At 37.6% G+C, this 21305-nt stretch overlaps 2 protein-coding genes across 3 annotated transcripts; both read left to right on the top strand.

Moving 5' to 3' along the window:
* The first annotated feature begins 549 nt into the window (after nt 1-549).
* On the top strand, nt 550-1423 carry LOC119556688. Its single transcript, XM_037869084.1, has 2 exons — nt 550-756; nt 1287-1423. Exon 1 carries the CDS (start codon nt 550-552, stop codon nt 670-672), a length of 123 nt encoding a protein of 40 aa, XP_037725012.1. The 3' UTR covers nt 673-756; nt 1287-1423.
* A 577-nt stretch (nt 1424-2000) lies between these two features.
* On the top strand, nt 2001-20791 carry LOC119556686 (protein-tyrosine sulfotransferase). Of its 2 annotated transcripts, none has more exons than XM_037869059.1 (7): nt 2001-2186; nt 4759-4889; nt 9014-9254; nt 9994-10173; nt 10563-10699; nt 10759-10957; nt 18190-20791. In XM_037869059.1, exons 1-7 carry the CDS (start codon nt 2028-2030, stop codon nt 18586-18588), a joined length of 1446 nt encoding a protein of 481 aa, XP_037724987.1. In that variant the 5' UTR covers nt 2001-2027; the 3' UTR covers nt 18589-20791. The 2 variants fall into 2 exon arrangements, with proteins under 2 accessions (XP_037724987.1, XP_037724988.1); XM_037869060.1 differs by having other exon boundaries at nt 10759-10919; nt 18190-18367.
* Nucleotides 20792-21305: the final 514 nt, after the last annotated feature.

A 21305-nucleotide genomic window follows, 5' to 3' on the forward strand; every position in this document is an offset into this window, starting at 1 on the left:
AAATTATGTTTTATTTAGAGTAACATAAATGTTAGTTTTGTATATCATAAATTTATATTTATATTATTATTTATTATTTAAATTTATAATTTCGTACAATGAGTATAGATTCATATTTCATAAAAATCTAAAAGATTCGTGCTTATATCTAAATGTAAATGTTTTGTATCTATTCCACTTGGATAAATAATAAATATCCATTGAATTTCACTGTACTGGGAGGCACTAAGAAGTCTCTGGGAAAACAGCTGGAAAATGTCTTGTGTGTAAGCCGCTTACGACGCTCCCTCCACCCCCTCTTTATTTGCCCCCTTGAGTGACCCCCTTGGGAGTCACGTTCATATGTCATATTGAAAAGGAAAGAACAAATGCATCGTGGATGATTTCTAATCAAATATATCATGTGTTCCATCGCCCTCCCAGGGAAATTGTGTTTGCACTTTTCTTTCCTCTGTATCTCCTCAGTTTTTATCCCTTTTCGTTTCGTTTTTTTGTTTGTTATGCAAGGTGATTAATAATATTTCCATGTTTGCCGTTTCATCTGCAGGTATGACGGAGGAAATAACAGGCGATTGGAGCTATTACGTGTATATATCGCTGACGTTGGTTCCAGTCTATTTGGCATTTCGACTCATTAAGTCGCTGGGCTGGCAGCTCTTCGTCAACAACTGAGCAAACATCTGAGGCAGAAACTAAAGTTTCAGCCCTCGCCAGGAGAATCCGTCGAGGAAAAGTCGAACAGCCAAAGCCGTAGAGGTGCGTAGTCACTTCAGGTTGCCAGTCAGAAGTGGTCGAGTGTCGAGAGTCAAACATTCAAAGTTGCAAGTTACCAGCGAAAAAAAAAGGGAATCAACAACAGAAGTGGTGAATACCCTTCCCTGCACTTGAAATTCTCGAGAAAAACTAAATGAAATACATTGAAAATCAGTGAAAGTGAAAATATGAACCAAGATAGAGAAGTTTATGCTAAACTAAAATAAAAGTATTAGGAATTTTCAGTTTGTTTTTTATGCTTTGATAGCAAGATTTTTCTTTTTTCTTTTATTTTCTTTTAAATTGTAAATTTTGGTATTCTTAAGCCATTTTTCAAGTAATAAATTTTCAAACTGACAGACTATAAATCATAAATATGTGGCCACATTCCTCCTTTTATGTTGTGTTACAAACTGTTAGCATAGCGATATTTTCCCGCAGACACAAGGGCATCGAATGTCTTGGCGGCAAACAATAATTCGTGGAAAACTATTTAAATATGCTTAACGTAGTCTTTGCTTTTCCCTTTGCAGCGTTCTATATATGTATATATATTTTGTAAAAATGCAATAAATGGGCAGCGAGGACTAGAAAGCGGGAAAGGAGTGATAATCAGGGGTCCAGCAGCTGCCAGGATAGCCAGGATTGCTGGGAACGTGTTGTGCTGTGTTGTGTTGGCCAAGCCAAGTTGTTTCTGCTGCTGGCTGGCCAAAAAGAAGCAAACAAAAGGCGAGGCGATGCAAAGCAATCAACGTCATAAGCAGGAGCAGCAGCAGGACCAGAAACAGGAACAGAGACCAGAACACAGACCGGAACAGGACCACCACGACCGTGGACGGAGTTATTGTGGTGGCACCGCCAAGCCGCCGCAGCAGCATCAGGATCCACTATAGGGACACCAACCAGTCAGCGAGCTAGCCAAGCAGCCTGCCACCCACCCACCGCATCCCCGTATCCTTTGCAAACAAGAGGAGCTGCCATCACAAGGAGCAACACGGACACGGCAACGGCACTAGCAACAGCAAAAGCCAAAGCAAAACAACTCTCGCTTTGAGGACCTCAAGAAAACCAATTTACATATTTAAGCTTTGGGCAAACGTCGAGCAGAGGAGCAATCAATAGGAGCTGGGAAGAACGAGTGGGCGCCTCCGGGAAGAAGGAACCAACCAGCCCAGCCCAGCCCAGCCGAGACCAGACCACATCATTCTCATCCACATCCGCCGAATCAAAGGCCAGTTAGCTGCGACACCTGCTCCACCTGCTCCACCGTCAGAATGCGACTGCCATACCGAAATAAGAAGGTCACCCTGTGGGTGCTCTTCGGCATCATCGTCATCACCATGTTCCTATTCAAATTCACCGAGCTGCGGCCCACATGCCTCTTCAAGGTGGACGCCTCCAATGAGCTGTCCTCCCAAATGGTTCGCGTTGAGGTATGTACCCCCAAATCGAACACAATCTGTTCGCCTCACACCCCACATCCATCCTCATTCCCATTCAGGAAAAAAGAAAAAGCACACATAGTCACACACCGGAACATCTACATCCTTTGCCCAAGGTGCGTCGCAAAAATGTAGGCATGTGGATGAAAATATTTAAATTTAATCAAATGGTAAAAGGGGCTGGAAAACCGTGAAAGCAACCAGCTCATGACAGATTCTGGGCTTGACTTATTTGATAATCTATTTTTGATTCCGAAATCAGTTAGACATTGAACACATTTATTTGAGAGTTAATGGTTTATTTGCATTTGTGTAGGAAAATCGCGTTTATCGTTGAAATTCTTTAAAGAAAGATGTCTTTCTAAGGTATCTTTAAAGAAAGTCGAAGGAATACGTGTAAATATATAAAATAATCTATTTGGCTTGTCATTATGATCTGGAATATCGATTTTAAAATATCTTAGCCTTATGGAATTAAAAAAGATTTATTCAAAAATCTAGAATAGATACATGGCATTGTTTGGTTTTTCGAGGAATGATCATTTTAAATTTTATTTTTACCTCCCCTAGTCGAACTTGTACTGCTGCATTTTCGACCATCAGTGCCTTATATTTCTGCGACGCACTGTGCCGTCCACTCCTCTCGTGCTGACCAAGCCAAACAAAAACATTTGCAATGATAAATCAAAGGAAAAAAATCATGGGAGTAGAACCGAAACTGGATAACTAATTTCATGTTGGCTGAGCACAGATGAAAATCCTGCCGCCCCCGGAAAACACGGACCGCACACGCAAAACCAAAGCAAAAGTCATTGAGGGAATTTAACTGGTTATCGGATGACCGAACACTATTTTGTAAACATTAATCGAGACCAAAATGGTCTCGTTGGAGTTGAAATGGGGGGATCCATTGATTAGCATTGGGAATATCAGAGGCGGAGGTCATAAGCAGCTTAGGATGGGCACGGAATAGAGTTGGGGGGCCGGGGCCAGGAGATGACTCCACACAAGAAAGACAATGCGTCCGAAATGTGTGTGCCGAGATAGCCAAATCATTTCCACAGGGCATTAACACATCTTTGCTTTTAGTCATGAAAGGGGCTTTAATTCCAGGGATTTTGTGGGTCCGATTGTAGGAAATGTGAAGCCATGGCTTAATTCGGCTATCGTGCAGCATCCAAATGCATAATTATTAGAGCCAATGGATTGCAACTGCATTGCATTAAATGCAATACCACCCACAACAACAGCAGAAACTAATCTTATTTAATGGGAACAACAATGTTGTGCCAAAACAAATAACATCAATTTATGCAAATTATCCTGTATGTGGGTAGGGTAATTAAGGCAGAAGCTAAAAATAGGTTATAATCTAGGCATATGCGGATCCAGGGAGGGCGGGGAGATGGGGAATAGATCCCCCCCGTCGGGTTAAAAAGTATTATATGTATTTTATTCCAAAATGTTTGATTTCTACTCAACTAAGTTTCTGTATGCCCCGCCCACAACCAAATCTGGATCCGCCACTAAATTCAGGAGATTTGTTGTGGCTAAATATGGAAATGTGAAGTCGTGGCATAAATTGACCATCATGCCACTCCTGACAGCGAAATCCAACATTTAATATACCCAGGCCAATTGGCTGACACGCAGCACCAGAAACCAATAAATCCATTGATTAAACTTGTTATCGCCCAACCAAATAGTTAATTTACAAAACAAAGCGCTATGAACAATGGATTTAAATTTTATTAAGTTCAATTAGCATGCATATGAGCAGCAGGTGTGATTTTAAATTGAAATCCCCTTTATAGGAGCAAATACCAGTGTTGTACGTTTAATCGGTGAAATTCAGTTGGGTAAATATTAATTTAAATAAAATCAAAGAATTTGTTTGGTTTTTTTTTTTTAATTTTGTATAAAGGCAGTGTTTAGAAAGCCACTATCTTCTTTATCTTTTTTTTACACTTATTTATCAAAGGAAACATTTTGATTAGATAAAAAACAAAGCTGTTCATGCAACACTATCACTTTTCTGGGTGATTGGTTATGATTTACGAAAACCGATCGGTTTTCTGTTAGGTGGGTAAAAACTCCATCGCAATGTTTACCATTGATAAGGTCCCGATTTATTACAGTGTTAAGCCTAGGGAAAGATAGGACTGCATAACGTTTTGAGCTCCATATGGATAGCTTGAATCTATTTTTAGTAATGCCCATCACCTGTCGCCTCCACGTTTTACTTGTTCTGACGCTAATGCCCACGACGGCGTTAACACCTGCGCTTACTCAACCATCACCCACAAGCCATCACCCGCAATCCGCCGATTCTCAGTTCTCAGTTACCATCTCCTACACACCCTCATCATTATAATAATAATAATAATAATAATAATCATCATCATCGTGGCCATCACCACGAGCCATGTCATTTATTTTGCGCCTGCAACTTTTCTCTAATTTCATTTTTTGTCTCCACCTACATTGCCGTCGCGGATACGGATGCGAAACCCCGGACACGGACACGGCTACGGTTACGGTTACGGAATACGGACACGTTCAGAAATACCTCACAGATGACAATCAACGCGTTTATTCATACAACCGTGAGATGCCATTAATATTCATAGGCGGCGTGCCCAGATCTGGGACGACTTTGATGCGCGCCATGCTGGATGCCCATCCCGATGTGCGGTAAGTCCTGCTGCCCGGAAACCCCTGGCCCTGGGTTCCTGGTTTTCAGGTTTCCAGTGGTACCGGATAATACCCTTTCCCCATGTCCCCCGGCAACTGTTCGATTTGATTGTTTGCCACAATGCGCGGTCTGGGGGGAATGCCCCACTTCCTCTTCCTTTCCTGGGTGTCGGGCTGAAGTCTTGCACATATCGGATATCAAAGCCGATTTATTGGTTTGACATTGAACACAGAAAGGGTTGGGTAGTTATATGTTATAGTTATGTCAGGGACTATCGTTTTACAAGGTACAAGGGAATACAAACCAAAATTTTTTAATGACGCTCCAAGTATTGGGAAGTTTATAGAGAGTTTTGACATTTGTGTATTAATATCTGAGCACATGACACATATTCTTTGGATAAATCTTAAATTGAATAATTTGCCCATCCTTAAGTCGTTGAGCTCCCTACAAAAGTATCCCCGTGCCAGCGTTTTATTGATATGCTCGAAATCATTGCTGTCAATTCAATTAAAATTTAATTTTCACCGAAGGAAATTCAATTTAAAGTTTCTCTTATGTCACTTTGCCTGGGTGAGGTCCCATTTCTCGTTGGAGCTGTTGCCAACTTTGTTGCACATCACAGATCCCTTTTATAAATACATTCTTTTTTATATCAAATTTTAAGTATCGAATGTCAAATCAGTGACATGAATTTCCATGGGAAATGCTATCCATAAAAATAGTCCGTTTAATTAGAATACATGAATCTCTTTATAGTCAATGAAAACATATATTTCTTTTGGTTGTTTATATATTTATTCGTTTGGCATTCGGCACATCAATCTTTTTTGTCAAAAAAAGCTTTGTTTTACAATTTAAAACAAGCTATACTTTTTCATTGTTTTATTTATAGTTCGCTACATTGCAATGCTCGAATTTTCCTAGTTCACTTAATTAAAGTTGAATATCCATTGAAAATAATTACGCCTTTTCTCTATTTTGTTTTCCTAAAGTTATAAAAAAGTTCTCAAATCTGGTTATTTATACCCACCTTGTTTAAAGAAAGTTTATTAAGTGCTATTAAGCCATTTAAAGGGCTTAAACTGCATTTATATTTGAAATTGCCTGCAGCACTAATCCGCTGATGCTCCAATCTGGTTTGGAATTTTCACCACCATTTTCAAAAACCCTTAAGCCATGAAATCTGCTTACCAAATATCACACTTCCTTTGAGTATAATCAAACATTTGCCGATGCCTTGAAAAAACATTCCGATTCCAAATAATTTCCTCTTCCGTTTGGGGGACCTTTTCAGCTGCTTTTTGCCCTGCCATAAAGTGTATTTCGACTCCGCTCTGTGGGGAAAATGTTGCACATTTAAATATATACATTTTTGGGTGGTGCTGTGGTGCTGTCAATTCCCCAATTTCAATCTTCCACCTCCTACAGCCAGCCAGCCACCCAATTCGATATATTCCGTTTTGCCCTTTGGCAATATTAATATTTTTTACGGCTGGTCCTGGGCCGCCACCATTTGCGTATCTGTATCTGTTTCTGGTCCTGGCTTTATCTGCCTGCCTTTTACCTTCTGGCAGCTGCGATATATTATAATTTCTTAAGTTTCCCTTACGCATGAGTAATTAGCCACGAAATTTGCGCAATCTGAGAAATAAGAAACGAGCAAGGAGCAAAAGGAGTCAGCCGCCTGGCTTCAGTTTTTGTAAGCCCCTTATTTTATTAACAATTTGCCTTTTCGCCGGGCCCATTTCCAGACCATTTCGCTCCATCCTGTCCCATCGCATCCGTGGCCTATCCTTCGTCCTGTATCCTGGATCCTGGATCCTGGCTTCCGACAGCAGGCGGGCAGGCAGTCAGGGTCGCTTTTTCTGATGGCTGCACAGCGCAATTTCCGCTATTTAAAAACCGACTTCCCTTTCCCTCAAGGATCCCACGGATTTTAGTTACAGAATAGGTCCTCCTCCTTTGTTCGCCTTTGCAGGACTCTGAAAACGTGGGCGGTGCAAAGTGTAAAATTTTCCTGAGCGTATGTGGAGTAGGTCACCCTCGCTCTCGCTTTCCATCCTCATAACCCCTGGGCTCCCTCCTGGTTTCCAGATTAAATCTGGTTTAGAATTTGTAGCATTTAGCATTTGGAGTTGGCATCAACTAATTGAGTCTGGGTAAGCCCCGAAACAATTTTGTGGGATTTGCATGCCCGGATAGGGATAGGGATAGGGATACCCACCAAAATGGAGGGCTCTCATGTCGAGGTGCGAACAAATGTAATTGGTTCGGGCCAGATAAAGTTGTGATTCCGTTTTAGATCGTGCAAATGGGGTGACTCCCTGTTGTTGGTCCACTAAATTGCTGAATCTAAGATATTTCTTTATGAAAATTATTCTTTTTTAGAAACAGGCTATCGGGTCGAGGCGAAAACTAATGTAACACATTTGGGATTAGATAACAAGGCTAGTTCTTAGTTCATTGAACGAAATATACTTCAGTCGCCTAAAGAGCTATACCGTTCTGTTTTTATCATTATACAACTTTTAAAAAATGGTTAGTTCTAACTTTAATTGCAAGTAAGAAGCTCGCCAATAACAATAACCGATAAGAAAGCTAATTAGCATATAAGATGATAAAAATTTAGTTACAACTTTAAAACATTTGAAACGTAATTATGATTAGTTGACAATGAATTTGAAAACTCAAATCTTGTTAAATTTTCTTTTCCGTTTTTATATAACTTTCGAGCAGTTAAACTATATTATATATCGACATGATCTTAAAAATTGCCTTAAACCCTAATGGTAATGTTCCAAATGGTTCAAAATGCAATTATATGCTTTATTTATTTAGATTCAAATAGGACTAATGATTTTGCCATTCTATTATTCAGTATTGAATCATTCTTTTTTAGCTCTGGTCATATCGATTAATATTATTAAAACTAAAACATAAATAGCAACTGTTTTTTATTTAATTGCTGTGAAATAAGTACAGATTTACCACTAGCAATCTAACAAATTATTTAATACTGTTGCTTCATGCATTCGACATTCAAAGTTAGCCATTAGCGTATACCTGTTCATATCAGAAGTACTCGCATATCATTTCATTTTAAAGCTCTTTTTCCAAGGGCTTTGTTTCAAAGTACTTTTGGTGAAGCAACAAAAAACTTAAATCAACTTTGATTACTGACCCAGAGCCCTTTTCAATTGGCTGAAAAAAAAAGGAAAAATAGTTGAATAAACAAGGCTTTGATCGACTTTGATTACTTTTCTCTGGGGTCATGGGTTCGTGTTCCTTTTTCAATTGCCGTTTGCTTTGCACTGCAGTGTGGGATATTTATGATAATTTACGCAATCAGGCAGTAATTTTTTGTGTGTGCCCTGAACTTGATTACGGTGTGCTGCCGGCGGAAAATGCTAGAACGGCAAACGAATCGTTTGAAGCCCTTCATAGTTCAGTGGTTTCTGCAGTCCTGCAGCCAAAAGGGAAATCGGAGCGGGCTGAGAGGGCGGACCCAAATGGGAGTTATGCACCAGGCATGGAATCGCGACGGGGGCTCCACTTCCACTGGAGGGAAACCCGAAGAGCTAACAGCGGATGGTATACCATTTCGTTTTGTCGATTGCATTAAGAGGAGGAGCAGGAGGCGGATGGAGGTGGAACGCCCATCACATGTTGCCCGGCGATACCAAACCTGAATATTGGGGTACCACTCTATTAACTAGAAGGCTGAGCGTATACCTTATTGCACTTGATTTGAGTTAATGAACTTTTCCGAAGCCACGTCATTAATGGCTTTGAAAAAGTTCACTTACCATTAAAAATAAGATAATATAATAGGTCCATGATTTTATTATTTAGTCACAATAAGTCCTTACAATATTGAAATACTTTAAGAAAAATGTTCCTTTGATGTCGTATGTACTTCTGAAAAATTGGGAACACATTGGTTTCTTAATATTATCAGTAATACATAGGTGCGTTACCAAAAACGTGCATTTAAAAAAACGTAGCTATGAAATTTCTAACCCGAGTTGGAAGCACCCTATCCATATGAACAGAAGCTGCCCCGCAGCCACTAACCCAGCGCTTTGTGTATTCTCATATGTATTTTTTCGGATCCTTGCAGCTGCGGGCAGGAAACCCGCGTCATTCCACGCATCCTGCAATTGCGCTCGCACTGGCTGAAGTCCGAGAAGGAGTCGCTCCGCCTGCAGGAGGCCGGCATCACCAAAGAGGTCATGAACAGTGCCATCGCGCAGTTCTGTCTGGAAATCATCGCCAAGCACGGCGAGCCGGCGCCGCGCTTGTGCAACAAGGATCCGCTGACGCTGAAAATGGGCTCCTATGTCATCGAGCTATTTCCGAACGTAAGCACCCGCAGCGATACAATTTTCCCATTCCAGTACATCCTGCCATCCAACAACCCGCACACTGAGCGCATAAAAGGCATACCAATATCAGTTATGCAATGCCATTTTCATTTACAGTATCTAATACAAAACCATCTACTCGGTTTCACAGAAATCCCTTTCAAAGGAAATAAAGTCGGGTGGCTTTTAGTCCAAAGTACGCCACAGAAAATAAGAAAATATGTCGTTAAACCCTTCGGGACACCTTGGCAACCAATTATCTAAAGGGATTTGAAGTCACCTTTACTTCGATATAATACTTTTAAATGAACTTGCTCGATTACTTTAATTAAAATGTAATGTTTCAAAGTTTGTACTATTCTTTTGTAGTTACCTTCAAATATTTATATTTATGCGCAAAGAATTTTCAATTCTTTAGTCCTACAAAAAATGTCCTTACTTGGAATAAGGAGTAAGCCATTTATATTCCAAAAAATAAACAATTTAATGAAATCTAGATATTCTCCCGAAACATTTGCATTATTAAGTACTACCAAATAATGTCGTTATTTATTTATCATAAAGAATATTGAACCCATTAGTTTGACAAAAGATTTTCATCTAATTAAACCTAGACACTTTCGTGATACTGCAGAGGTACAAATTGTAATATTATTATGACATTTACAAAATATATACAATAAAGTGTCACTTATATTTTTGCTGGTGCACTCCACCTGTTTTCTGGTCGTTACAGGCTAAATTTCTATTCATGGTGCGCGACGGCCGGGCGACAGTTCATTCGATTATATCGCGCAAGGTGACAATCACCGGCTTCGATTTGAGCAGCTACCGGCAGTGCATGCAGAAGTGGAACCACGCCATCGAGGTGATGCACGAGCAGTGCCGGGACATCGGCAAGGAGCGCTGCATGATGGTGAGTCCTGGCCGACTGGTCACCCCACCTGGCCACCCATCTCAATCAACGATGATTAACTTGGTCGGGGTGCTGCAGTCTGGCACAGGAAATTAAGCAAACTGACTTTTAAATTCCATTGGCTGACATAACAAAGGTTTTCCTTCACGTTTCCCAAAAAATGTATATAGAATGTATCACTTTTTAATAATAACAGTGTTATATGTACAGACATCTGAATATTTAAAAAAGCAAACTGTTTAAAATACTTAAATTTGATGATTACTGATGAATGATATACCATAAGAAACAAATTACTTTGCATACAATTTAAATAGAGAAATAGTCTTGGGGGCTAGCTCATGTTGTCACCCTAACTAATCAAATGTATTTACCATTATATCTACCAGGTCTACTACGAACAGCTCGTTCTGCATCCTGAGGAGTGGATGCGAAAGATACTGAAATTCCTGGACGTTCCGTGGAACGATGCGGTGCTGCACCACGAGGAGTTCATCAACAAGCCGAACGGAGTGCCCCTGTCCAAGTGAGTCCAAATTGATGGCCAAGATTAGAGTCCATAACTTAAGTTAAACCCAATCGCAGGGTGGAACGGTCGTCGGACCAGGTCATCAAGCCCGTAAATCTGGAGGCGATGTCCAAGTGGGTCGGCCAGATACCCGGCGATGTGGTGCGCGACATGGCCGACATAGCACCCATGCTGTCCGTGCTCGGCTACGATCCGTACGCGAATCCGCCGGACTATGGTAAGCCAGATGCATGGGTGCAGGACAACACGTCGAAGGTAAGGTGCAACCCCGCCGGTTCCCGAATGCAAAACAAACTCAAAACACTCAGAATCAGCCACTTTCCATGTTACCACTTCACCAGCCAGCTACGCACATCAGTGATGCCAACAGCTTCATTTCAAATTTAATAGTTTTTCAAGCTAACCAGTAGTGAAATGCATGTAAATTTCAAGTACTTAACAGTAGTTTACAACCTTTTAATTTTTTTTTTAAATATTTATATACCAAAGCACTTCATAGATCACAATCCCAGTAGGATTTGTTGTATTTGACCTATACCATAATATTAAGAATTATATATCACCTATATATCACCTCTGAAATAATGAAGTATCATGGTTTGTAAGGAGTTATTAAGGAAAGTGATTAAATTTTCAATTTGAGGCCCTTGAGGTGCTCCAAATGCTTCCAAAGGCATCACTGTCAAACACAGGCAATTTCACTTCATCCCTATTGCACCACCACCACCACCACTGCCCACTGAAACCCCTTTTTGTTCCATTTGTTTTTGTTGCTTGTCATTTTCACAGGCTCTTGTTATCTTTCACCTTTTCCTTTGGCTCTTTGGGCCGTTCCCACTCCCGTTGCCCGTGTCATTGGCATATTTTGCACTTCCCTGCATATTCCTGCCATATATCCCGTATACGGTATATCAAGACCCCAACAGCACAAATCCCGCCCCATTTACATCACACATTGTGCAACTTTTTGTATCCTTCTACTCGATTTCGTTCTGTTTGTGCGATTTGTGTTTTGCTTGTTTGTTTTGTGTTTTGCACTTTGCCTTCTCGTTTGTTGGTTGCACCTAGTGATTTTCTTTTATTTTTCCCATTTTTGCCTTTTTTGTATTATTCTTTTTCCAGCTACTTTGATTCATATATATGTGTGGGTTGGGGTTACAAAGCCATGAAACTGAAAGGAATATCATTGATCACGATGATGATGGGGATTTGATGGTCGCTAGGTGGCGCCATCTATGGTCGGTGGCATGCACATTGTGCGCCACATGATGCAAAAACTATTTGTAGTGTGTTGGTTTTTTTAATGTTTTATTTGACTCTTCGAAAATAAATGGGTAAATATGATTTTAATCGAAGTATAGTAGTCTATCGAGGGACAGGTGAAAAAGAAGTGCAGTTTTTCATACCTCAGAGGTGCGGGCCATCAGAAAAATGTAATTCCATTATTTATTTACCACTTTCCGCTGAAGCATTTAACCAATCAATGTTTTTGCGCGCGTTTTTATTAAAGTTGGATACGTTGTCCTGCCTTGCACCATAGAGAGTTGCAAAAGTTGTAAAAAAAAAGTTGATTTAATTATATTTTTATAAAGTTCCCAAAAGACAACAATGTTTTTTATCAAATATTTGATGTGTTCGATGAAATAATTTGCTATTCTTGCACGAATTCCTGCTGAGATATTTGAGCATTCAATAGAGTTAATAACCAATTGCTGTACATTTTCCGGCCAACTAAGTAAAGTAAGGATTAATCAATGACAAAAATTCATTTCTGATACTTGACAACAAAATAAAAATGTATATTATTTATTTTCAAAAGGTACGGCAGTCTTTAACTTTCTTACCGAAAAACTTGATTAAGCATTGAATTAAAACTTCATTTACGTTCACCCCTTGCTTTTTTTTTAGTAAAATATTATGAGCATTCATAAAGTGGTCAAAGGATTCAAAGCGTTTCCGAGTTGCTGTGATTACCGGGCCAACAGTTATCGCCGCTGGCTGGCCAAGAGAATTTTCAACTAACGTTTAATTGAAATTTTTGGTTAACTTGGCCATTTATACTGACCTTCCACCCCATGTCCCCTCGGTTTTTTTTTTTTTGTTTTTTGCCGTCAGCAGCTGCTATCTCTGTTTGCAAGTGCATCCTGCTGAGTTATGTCCGGCGCAGCGACGCGTTAAATTAGCTGCTAATTAATTAGTCCACTCCTCGTTACTCCGCGCCACTCGACTCGAGTGGCGTTGAGTTAACTCAAGTTAAGTTAGCTCCGCGCTGGTTTCATCCTCGCTTTTTTTTTGCATATGGGTGGTTCTTTTACAAGCCGAACGGATTTTGCAAAAAATAATTTTTAACATTTTTGATTTTCTTAAAATTATTTTTACGTCAATAAGTAAACACGTGTATCAGGATTTGGACAAATCATATAATTTTTTAAGTCAGAATTTTATACAGTTTGCAAAAAAAACTCAAAATTTCCAAATCTATATCTCAAGCTTTAATTATTTTTGATAATTTCTCAAAAATAAAAACAAATTAAATTTAGAAACAAATTTTAGGTTTTTCCCCACAAAAAAAAGTTTCCTAATTTTCATAAATGCGCCAGCTTATCACGTACAATCGGGTTTTTTTATAAGCTGGAGACATTTCTTGTTTTTAAAATATCTAATTGTTTCTAACAAGACTGATGGCCATAAGCGTCTGATAAGAGTGAGCGAGAGAGACCATTAAATGACGCAGTTGACAAGAGTGAGCGAGAAGCACTGCTTGCTGCATCGGGGGTTCGTAGTAGAAGTCAAAGGTCTTGTTAGAAACAATTCAATATCTTAAAATCAAAAAAATGATCCAACCTATGAAAAAAAAACCTATTGTAGTAGATAAACTGGTGCATATATTAAAGTTATGAAACTTATTTTTTTGTGGGGAATTTTTGTTAAATTAAAGTTGATTTGATGTAGATTTAATATATCAAAAAATAAGTTTCTTCAAAAAAATGTATTTTGAAAGTAGAGGATTCACAGGATCAAATACAAAAAAAATTAAGTCAATAACTACAGTTGGAAATATAGATATTCAAACAAGGGAACTTTTAGTCCTTACACGTGTTTTCTTATTTACCGAATAGTAAACGTAAAAAAAGTTTCAGGCAAATCATAAAAGTGACCCAAATGTAGGTATTCGGTTTGTAAAAGAACGGCCCATATATTTGTTTGTTCTGGCGTCCGATTCGAGGAGTATCTCATAAATTGTGAATTCTTATTAAAGATAAGTGGATAGCAGTGCTTTTTTTTTGTACACCTTTCGTCTTTTTACGCCCACATCTACTTTAAATTGTATTCTCTTTTTCTTACCTTTTTTGGTAATGATAACATTTACTGAACTTCATTTTTATTTTTTTTAAAAATACCTTTTTTATATTAAATTTCCCTTTTAGTTTCATAAGTGTTTTAACTACTAAAAATATAGAATATTTCGTAAGAAAATGGGGTTTTTATAATTTAACCGTATTTCCTACGGCCTTGTTAATCTTTGTTTATATAATTATACTCGTTACTAGAAGCGTAAAAGGGTATAATGTATTCGGGGAAAAGTATGAAACAGGTAGCTGGAAGCGTCTCCGACCCCATAAAGTATATATATATTCTTGATCAGGATCACTAGTCAAGTCGATCCAGCCATGTCAGTCTGCCCTTCTGTCCTCTGAGAAAAGACTCTCGGAAACTATAAAAGCTAGAGTTTTGGGATTTTGTAAAAATTTAAATGAGAGTTTGTTCTTATTATCAATACCTATCTACATGCTACAATATATTGGAATTAGACCATTCATTAAAAAGTTATAACCAAATAATATTAAATATTTTGCAATTCTATCTTGATTGCACGCCACATGCCAGCAAATAAGCTGTTTTTACTAATACGCCACCAAACCGCTAGTTGGCGCTGTAGGCCAAGAGGCGCTATAGAAGAAGTTAGTAAAAAAGCAGACTTGATTTAAGCATATCTCCATCCTTCTCGGACTCTCTTAAGCGAATAATTGGTATCTAAAAGTCGAGACTATAGCGTTTTCTCTTGTTTTTTAACTGTCTTTCCAATGACTGTTGCCATTTTTGTGATGACATCTTCATGTTTACGTTTGTTGACTTTTTAAGAACACATTACAAATGTCTGATAAATTAAAGTGGCGATGTATAAACAAAAATTTTTCACTCGATTTGCTACACGTTAGCTGACTTATTTTTTTTTATCGCCAGTCGTTTTGTTTGATGATGTCCCCGATTTTGTGCGTTTTTATTGGCCTGTCACTGGGGCTTTTTTTTGGACAGTTGCAATTGCAATGTTTCCGCACTGCTGCGGCAGCTGCAGAGGGGGCGCGGGTGGGGCACGTTGGCATAAGTGGCAATTTGCACATGCATGCCACCGGCAGACAGGATGGGGGAATGGGCAAGGGACTGGGGGTTAAATTGTCCACCAGACACCGGACAAAGTTAAGTCAATCCCCGCCAGCTTGACAGGCATCCGATCCCATGCCATTCCCCATACCGTCGGCGGTCATATCGGTACCGATTCCAATCCCAATCCCATTTTCCTGATGCCACACCGGTCAGTTATCCCATTCCCCGGGAGCCACGCAACGTGCCACGCAATTAATATCAATTGAAAGTCCGCCAATTTCATTATATTCCTTAATTTATGTTAATGGCAAATATTTTAATTAATTGACGGCTATGCGCCACAAGCCCCTCCCCATTCCAAACCATCCGCTTATCGAGAGAGGTGTCTGCAAGCATTAAATATTTTAAACATATTTGCATATTTAATATTTATGCAAAAATTCCAAAGCGAGCTGCACTTGCAGCGGGAAAATTAAAATCAAATAACGAAACGTTAATACCCTGAGGTGGTGGAAGGGAAAGCAGAGGGCGAAAAGGAAAAAATACTCCGGGAGTCGAACGGAAAACCGCACAACGAAAGAAAATGTTGTGAAAATTACGGTCGCGCTGTAAAAACAAGGGGTTTTCTGCGGGTTTGTTTGCACAGCGAAAGATACACAGAAATCAAATGGAAATCTAAAATATTTAACAAGGAATGGAATGGCAGAACTAAACGAATTTCCTGCAAACAAGAAGAACTGTCAAAAATGTTGAGGGATGCGCACAAAAATCATTAAAAGTAATTAGTTGCTAAGACAGCTGCAAGGAAAATGCGCAGCAAAGTTATCCAATTTCCTTTCTTTTTTGCAACAAGTTTATCTAGCATAAACAAAAGCAAGACTATGAAAATTATTCTTAGTTATTACTTTTTAATTCCCTTTTGGATCATGTCATCACAAAAATTCTGGAAAAAATTTGCTGACTCGTAGAACAACACATCTAATTCATAAAAATGGTATATATAAAAGTAGATGTGACAGTGGAATACCACTTTAATCATGAAAGACATTTTAAGTTCTATAAAATATTTTTTGAAATCTGACGGTCCAAGGAAAAGTTTTTAATTTTATCCTTAAAATGAGCATTTTGTGTAATTTAGGACCCTTTAAGCGTGTTTCGTAAAGATCGGTCAACATCTAACCAAAATGCGCATAGTGATAAAAATAAAATCAGAACTGAATCGACAAAAAGCATGAACTGCATACAAATTTATGTATATTGAAAGACCTTTAATATACAAGGGTGGTCAAAAGTATTTTCACAAAAAAAAAGTTAAATATATTGATAATTTGAACTTACATCTTGTTAACTTTGGCATCAATGGAAAGGTAATTTAAATGCCGTTTGAATGATACAATACATTTCTTAACACATTCAGTACTTATTGAAAAGGACGAATTTGTGTGAAAATGTCCTTTTTGAACTTTTTTCCTCGACTTGAAAACTTAAATTTTTTAAAGCAAAAAGTTTCTTCAAACAAAAATAATAGTAACTGCAAAAATAATTTTTCAAAAATCATTTTGCTTATATTTTTTATGATTTTTTAAAGGTGACACTGTCGGAAAAAATTTGTATGAAAAAGAGAAAAATATGCCTAAAATGCATGTTTCTAAGCATTTTCAAAAAATCATAAAAAATTTAAGCAAAATTATTTTTGAAAAATTCTATTTGCAGTTACTATTATTTTTGTTTGAAGAAACTTTTTGCATAAAAAAATTTAAGTTTTCAAGTCGAGGAAAAAAGTTCAAAAAGGACATTTTCACCCAAATTCGTCCTTTTCAATAAGTGCTGAATGTGTTAAGAAATGTATTGTATCATTCAAACGGAATTTAAATTACCTTTCCATTGATGCCAAAGTTAACAAGATGTAAGTTCAAATTATGAATATATTTAACTTTTTTTTTGTGAAAATACTTTTGACCACCCTTGTATAAGTATTAAAATGTCGCTATGCGTATCTTGGTAAGTTGTTAGTCGATCTTTATGAAACATACATAATTTTGTTGGTCGTTTTATCTACTATCGAACAACGAAGAAAAACATTAATAATTATTTTTTGTAACTCTTAAAGTCTCATGTAACTTTAATTTGGTTTTGTATATATTCCGTCTTTTCTTCATTTTTTAAGACGGTAACGACTTGATTTCTCCTAAATAGAATATACTTATTAAAATCAGTATTTTCAAACACATTTTGAAAGATCTTAGACCCAAAATAAATGTTACTGTAACTTCAAAGCTTTGAAATTGATTTTATTTTGGGTGGTGACTTTGAACTACACAAAGAATTGGCTGGGAACTTTGTTGCAGATCAGATTTGCCCAGACTTAACATAAATAAGATTCTTTTCAAGTATCTAAATACATTTTTTTTTGGTGACAATTTTCGAAGCAACATTCCCTAATTTAAATCCAAGGTATCCTATTTACGTGCACTGGTCATTTTACAGATATGCGCCTAAAAATTGGATTTCTTCAAAACCAGGCACCAACTGCTATAAAATGATTTTTATTAAGAACATATGTTAATCGATCACAATTAAAAACAAATTTGTTGTCTGTGCAATGCTCACAAATAGAGAAAGTGTACTTTTTGTACTATTTATATGATCATGGCTGTAAGAAATAATTGGTTCAAAACATGAAATACCATTAGGGGGCTTGAAAAAATATATAAAAACATATGAGAGGCAAATATAGCTAAATAACCCTTTTTCGTTCGCTTTAATTTGCACACTGCGTAGTCGCAAACTGTTGTGCACAAAGTTTTCACTTTGACTGCCGCTGAAACGATGTTTTAACGTTTTGCAGCCAAAAGGGGCATCTGTTTGCATATGGTGTACGGTGGTGCATGCCATGTAGTGCGGTGGTTGCAGTAGCAACATCAGCGGCAACACAGCAGCAACATCGGCCGTAATGAGGCGGCCATCAGCAACAGCTGCAGTTGCAAGGGAAATACACGATTTCAGGGCTTTGGCCGCCGCCATTTATGTTTATTTACGCATAAGTGCGCCCATTATGAGTGGTTTAATTTGAATACGCATTTGGTTTTGTCTACTTTCAGCTAAAGGCCAATCGAATGCTGTGGGAGAGTAAGGCCAAGGAAGTGCTGCAGATGTCGTCCAGCGAGGATGACGACTCGAAAGCGGTCATCAACAATAGCAACAACAATAAGGATAACAACAATAATCAGTACACAATCAATAAAATTATACCAGAAGAACACAACAGACAGCATGTACAGCAGCAACATGTACAGCAGCAACATCTGCAGCAGCAGCAGCAGCAGCAACATGAGCGAGGCGAGGGGGAGATCGAGGCGGAAAGGGAAAGGGAAACGGATCCGGATCGAGGACAACAATTGTTGCATCAAAAGCCAAAGGATGTCATTACGATAAAGCAGCTGCCATTAGCCGGCAGCAACAAGAACAACAACAACGAGGACCCCATGGCGGATACATGATATCCGCACATACCCATTAGACTGCCGCGTGGCAAGCATTGAACCTGGGAAACTTGGCTGCCGATAAGGATTACGATAATGATAACTGTAGCTGCTGGTGGAAAACCAATTTTAAATGGTATTAGCTGAGACAATTGCATGCTTGATATATGTATATGCATATGATGTATTTGCATTAATGCTTCTTAAAGTTACCAAAAAACACACAAACAAAACAAAACAAAAGTAGTTAAACATCTACAGAACGTTTCGTGACGAAAAGACTTAAAGTTGCAGGGAGAAATGCCAATTAATAGCCACCACCTCCCCCCTAAATTCATAATAATTTAATTTATGCCTTAATATCTCTTAACTGGATTTACCTTAATGCGGGCTGGGCGTTGAATTATAAATAGATTTATTGTGCAATGAATTACTTCTTTGGCCCATTTTAATGGCCCATTACAAGACCTACTACCTTAATTACCAGCTAATCATATTCAACTGATAAGCTACTTAATTGAACATTTGCATCAATATATTTTAGTTAAAGCGGCGACTTAATGCGATTAATGTTATTATTAATATCCGACCAATATCGGATAGCCTTGTTTTTAATCAAACGGTTGGCATTCACCCCTTCCCCTCATTATGTAACAGTCAAGAAACGCACTGTATGCCTAAACCTTAAAAATGTGTTGCGCCAAAAAAAATTTCAAATAAAATCACAAAAAGAAAAGAAGGCTTTGCAATGATGAAGATGCAGGAAATCCAAGCAAGCCCTTACCAAGGAGGTTACGACACAAATAGAAAACATTTTAATATAGTTTAGACCTTTTTTTGAAACCTTTTTTGTACGAATGTTTTTTTGAGACTCGTGTCGGTTTATTACTTAGAATTTTTTTTCCTATATGTAATTGTGTATATAAAATATAAATATTTAAGTTATGTTCCCCACTTATCGAATGAATCTCTAGCTGAACTTCGTTATTGGGCTCTAGAAATCTTCATAGGTTTACATAAAGAATACGTGAAAATACAACCCTAAGCACTGTTTATAGTTTGCAAAACTGTAGGGCAAAGCAAAACGAAAACCATTTAGAAGTGTTACATTTTAAACGAAAAGAGCTTTTAAGATGTTTAGTTAAATAATCATAATTGCATATGAATTACTTGCTGCTGATGACAAAAGAAAAAAGACGTGAACTAGTATAGAAATATTACATTTTTGTAAACTTTTTTTGTGTTGCAATAAATTGACTGAATGTAAAGAAAACCAATTTAATAAAACCATATATAAATGTATAACTTAAACTGAATGTCTAAATGTATATGAAAGTTGTAATAGATTTTAAATGTATATGTGTGCGAGCGTGCAAGGGGAGAAGAAACGAAGTTAGCTAAGCTAAATCATTTGGTCTATGAAATTTACTTCAAATTCAAATGGCTGTTATAAAAAAGAAAAAAGGTGAATAATGCCAGCAACATACCGTACTTACATTAATCAAAAAAGATCTAATGGTAAGGACTTTACTTGCATTGGTTAAATGGCAATAGAAAACTATAACAACTTTTTAGCAGACTGTACTTACACTAAAAAAATTTGACAGTTGTATATGACATCTTTTGAGCAGACTGTACATCCACTTAAAAATCGTTCCATCTCTCTCAGTCATTTGAATTTGAAGACGGTTTTTAATGTTATAGCCCCATCTTATTTTTTGGCAAGACAAAGATCCTTGCACAGACAAACGAGCCTTGTCCGTCCTAACTGCTGAGTGTGTGCGAACAGGATGGCTATTTTATGTACTTACTTGCTGTTAGCTTTGTGCTCAAAGAAAACTCTATGAATGTTTGTTTTTGTGTTTAATTTCAAGAAATAAAATGAGAATTGCTGACAATAAATAAGGAAAAATGATGGCTAAGAGGAAATTGAAGTTTATTTGATGGCCGGGATAAGAAATCCCGATTGCTAAGAGAATTAATGGAAAAGAAAGTCAAACACAAATGAGAAATGTTTATATAAATGTGTTTTTGTGTAGTCACAGTGCGTGTCGCAACCATAAAACTATCTAGTTTTTTGATTGGGGAACACATTGAGTATGTGAACTATACATGTATATGTGGTAAATGTGAAACGTAAACTATTTTTGCTAGCTTTTAAGATGCATTTTTTTTTCTCAATTTTACCCGTGTATGTATGAAATATATATAACTCTCTTAATATACATGTATTATATATATTGTACATTTTTACGTGTGTGTGGAATTGCTGCAGTTAGGACAGGAATCCAAACACCAATGTTGAGAAACTAACGATCTACTTGCAGCTGACAGACAATCAGAGCTCAAAAGAACTTTAAGTCACACTAAACTGCACCCTCCCAGTGACCCCAAAATTATTATGCCCACCCGTTGACCCCTAAATCAAAGGAACCATAACGAAATGTATTTAGCCAATTGTAATCCATGAAAACAAGTTAACTGTACGCTGCAAAGATCCGATATGGAAACGAATTAATTCTAATCACAAGACATTTTCTGTGCGCAGTTTGTAGCCTAAGAAACTTGTACTATATTGTATTGATAACGACATCCCGGCAACAGAAAAATGAAGAATCAAAAAAAAATAAAAAAAAATATATATACGAAATTATACTATACAAGACAAAAAATAAATCAAATGAGGAAACAATAAAAGTTAAACATAAATATAAAATTACACAACCAAAAAAGAT

Source organism: Drosophila subpulchrella, chromosome X, assembly GCF_014743375.2.
Source record: "Drosophila subpulchrella strain 33 F10 #4 breed RU33 chromosome X, RU_Dsub_v1.1 Primary Assembly, whole genome shotgun sequence".
In the NCBI taxonomy this organism is placed as follows: Eukaryota; Metazoa; Arthropoda; class Insecta; order Diptera; family Drosophilidae; genus Drosophila; species Drosophila subpulchrella.